Source organism: Myotis brandtii, unplaced genomic scaffold (genome assembly GCF_000412655.1).
Source record: "Myotis brandtii unplaced genomic scaffold, ASM41265v1 scaffold165, whole genome shotgun sequence".
Classification (NCBI taxonomy): Eukaryota; Metazoa; Chordata; class Mammalia; order Chiroptera; family Vespertilionidae; genus Myotis; species Myotis brandtii.
The window spans coordinates 1,365,539-1,369,195 of record NW_005356042.1 but is presented as its reverse complement, the minus strand read 5'-3'; the positions used below and the strand labels follow the sequence as shown (position 1 = coordinate 1,369,195).

General features: G+C 52.2%; 1 protein-coding gene across 1 annotated transcript in view; it reads right to left on the bottom strand.

Moving 5' to 3' along the window:
• Positions 1–3,657, bottom strand: part of LGI4 (leucine-rich repeat LGI family, member 4) — an 8,776-nt gene that overhangs the window by 2,294 nt on the left and 2,825 nt on the right. Inside the window, exons 4-8 of the mRNA XM_005862658.2 lie at positions 3,349–3,420; positions 3,146–3,217; positions 2,755–2,924; positions 181–345; positions 8–78 (exon numbers count right to left, since the gene is read on the bottom strand). Of these exons, the coding sequence (XP_005862720.1) occupies positions 8–78; positions 181–345; positions 2,755–2,924; positions 3,146–3,217; positions 3,349–3,420 (550 nt within the window). The remainder of the gene's footprint in view (positions 1–7; positions 79–180; positions 346–2,754; positions 2,925–3,145; positions 3,218–3,348; positions 3,421–3,657) is intronic.

Here is a 3,657-nt window from a genome sequence, read left to right as displayed (position 1 = left end):
AGCCTCCCCACAGGCGGGCAGCCAGCACGAAGAGGCGCAGGCCCAGCACCAGGGGCTTGCAGGACACCACCGAGGGAGCTGTGGGGGAGTCAGGGAGCAAGAGGCAGATCAGACTGGCTGGGCAGGGCAGCCCCCAGCCCCCGCCCCCCCGCAGGCAGGAAGATGAGAGGGGGAGCTCACCAGACAGCTCTTCCTCAAGCCGGAAGCGCTGCAGGCCATAGTCCCAGGAAAGAATCAGGCAGCGGCCAGCAAAGGGCTGTGCCAGGACCATGTGGGGCTCCCCCTGGTAGGAGAAAGGTTCCACGCCCAGCGCCGACTCCCCAACCGTCTGGAACCGGGACAGCTCTGGGGATGGCAGGAGAAAGTCAGGCAGGCCCGGGAGACCCCAAAGGTCTTCATCGCTGAGCCTCGGTTTGCACATCTCTGAAATGAGGGCCGTCATGGTGTTCATCTCATAGGTACATAGAGTGGAATCTTTTTAATCTATAGCTGTATTAATTCAAAACAACATGATAATACTTTATTTTCTAAGCTTGGTGGCATCATCAAATAACTGCTTAGAAACAGCATGTTTAATTCATTTAACTTCACCAAATCCCAGTGAGGTACATTCCACTGTTATATCCACTTTACGGATGAGGAAACTAAGGTTAAGAGACACAGGCAGCCAGTTGTCCAGCAAAATCCATCCTTCCCATTTTCCATGAAATAGGACTGGAGGTGGGCACAACCTGCCCAGCTAGAGGCCACATCACCCAGCACCCCCTCAGGACCCCCTCCTGAAGTTAGGTGTGGCCATGTCCAAACCAAGTTTCCAATGGAACAAGAGCAGAGTGGTGGCTGCAAAGCTTGCCTCAAGCGTATGAAGGTGGCTCACCCTGGACTTGGTCTCCTTCCCCTTACTCCCAAGACCTGGCAGATGGACGTGCTACAAGTCAGTGTCAACCATGAAAACCAGGACAACACCCAGATGTGCTGGGAGTGCACATCGCAGGCCCTCTGTCTTCTTTCACTCAGGGTATTTTGAATCTCTTTGCTACAACTTAGCTTTTATGGTAACAGTGCACCCAGGTTGCCCAGCAGAGTGGTGGTGGAACTGAGCAGTTGACTCCGGGTCATACTACTTCACTCGATATGCCAGGCCTGTTACTAAGTGCCAGGATTGCAGCAATGACCCAAACTAACCAGGATGCCCACCCAAAGGGGGATCTTTTAAAATGTCCATCAAATGATCACTCCCTGCTCAAGACCCACCATGGCTTCCCACAGCCTCGGTGAAATCCACTCTCCTCTCCGTTGCTCTCAGTGTCCTGTACAGTGAGACTCCTGCACCTTTGACCTCATGTGTCCTTCCTTTCACTCACTCTCCCAAACCAAACCTGCCTTCCCTTGATCCTCAAGCAGGACAGGCTCTGTGCTGCCTCAGGGCCATTGCACATACACCCCCCTCTCTGCAATGTCCTTCCCTCTAACCTCAGATAGCTACATCCAGATCTAATGCCATCTCTTTAGAAACTCTTATCAGATGCCCATGTAAGGTAGGACCCCCCCTTAATTTTCCTCATCACTCCCTGTGTTTATCACAATATGTAACATACATCTATTTGTGCAATGTTTTATTTAATGTTTGTCTCTCCCTTCCTCCCCACAGAACTGGAGGCCAGGGTCCAGAGTTATCTTGGTCACCACAGTGTGCCCATTGCCTTTCATAGGGCCAGGCACAGAGTGGGCCTCGGTGAATATTTGTTAAATAACTTAAAATGACCCTTGCCCTAGCCTGTTTGGCTCAGTGGATAGAGTATCGGCCTGTGGACTGAAGGGTCCCAGGTTTGATTCCCGTCAAGGGCACGTGCCCAGGTTTCGGGCTTAATCCCCAGTAGGGGGTGTGCAGGAGGCAGCCGATCAATGATTCTCTCTCATCATTGATATTTCTATCGCTCCCTCTCCCTTCCTCTCTTAAATCAATAAAGAAATATATTTAATATATATATATGTGTGTGTGTGTGTATATATATATATATATATATATATACATATATATATATATTAAATGACCCTTAAGTTAAATTCTCTTCTTCTATGAGTTCGACAAACCTAAAACATGTCACATTTAGATATGATGATGATGATAATAGTTATTATTATATTAATAGCCTTCAGATTTGAACCCAAATGCCCATTCCTTCAGGAGTATCTGGCTCTTGCTCTGGCTCTGGGCTCCCATAGCCCCGGGGGCTCCCCACCTCCCAGCCCTGACCTCTCTGTGCTTCCCCCACCCTGGCCCTGATCATTCCAGGCTCTGCTGCCCTCTGGACTGTGGACTCTATGAGGACAAGACCCAGGACCATTTCATCACCGCTGTGCTTTCTGCATTGCCCAGTACCCATAACGGCACCAACATATGTTTATGGAAAAGCAAAATGGTCATAGGAAGCATTTTAGAAATGGCCATTTTTATATTAATAAGAGTAACAAGAATGAACATTTATAAGGGCCTCCCATTCCAGGCTCTGTGCCAGATGTTATACAGGCGTGGATACATCACTGAATTCTCACTGTTTATTACCTCCATTTTACAGATGAGGAAACTGAGGGTCAGGGAGGTGATGCTGCTTGCTCAGAGTCTCACAGCCAGGAAATGGCAGGAAGCAGGAAGTGAGGTGAACCCTTCAGCCCAGGCCTCTGTCCCCCTGATCTCCCGCCTTCTTCTGGGAACCCCTGCTGTCCCTCCCACCCCACAGGGAAAGCCCCCACCTATGGTTCTGCACTTGAACGTCTTGGGGTTGAGAAGGCGGAGCTGCATGTGGGCCAGGGCGGTGGGGCCGGCGCAGGCCCCGGTCCCCACGCTGGCGTTCACGCTGGGGATCCACTGCAGCAGCCAGAGGACACGGCAGTCACACTGGAACGGGTTCCCACGGAGGTCCCTGGGGCAAGAGGCCGGGGAGGGGCTGCGACCCGGCTTCCACCATCTGGAGGCCACACTCCCCACCCCTCCCCAGGTAAGAGTTCAGGATGGAGCCCCACAGGTGGTGTGAGGAATATGCATCATTGCAGCCATACACATTGTGCCTACCAAAAGTGGGCACAGATATCCCCTCCCTCCTCAAACATTCCCACCTCCCCACGCAGCCCCCTTGAGCCTCACACATGAGTCAGGGTCTCCAGGCCTCGGAACAGGAATCTGGGGAGGGCCTCCAGATGGTTATTGGCCAGGCTCCTGGTGGAAGGAGAGAAAGAGGAGGAACCATCAGCAGCTACGAGGACAGCCTATGCTGTGGATGATGGGGTGTGGGGTGCCTGCCAGGGTGGGCTGGGGCAGTGGAGAGGTGAGGCCTTGGAGGCACATACAGATGTGTGAGTGAGCGAAGTCCTCTGAGAGCATTCTTAGAGATGGAGCCAATTTCATTGTCCTCGATGAAGCTGTGGAGGGAAAGGGTGGTAAGGGGGAGACCCTCATTTTTTGCTGTGGCCCCACAGTTTTTAGGGAAACTCACCCCATGGAAGCCAGATACCACTGGAATGTGCTGAGTTCTCCCCAACACTTGGCATAATCCCAGGGGAAGCCTCCTCAGAAACCTCTTCTCACCGAGGTGCCAGCCTACAATCCTGGGGGCCAAGAACCTGACCCTGTGGTCATTACCAGCCTCACAGTGAACA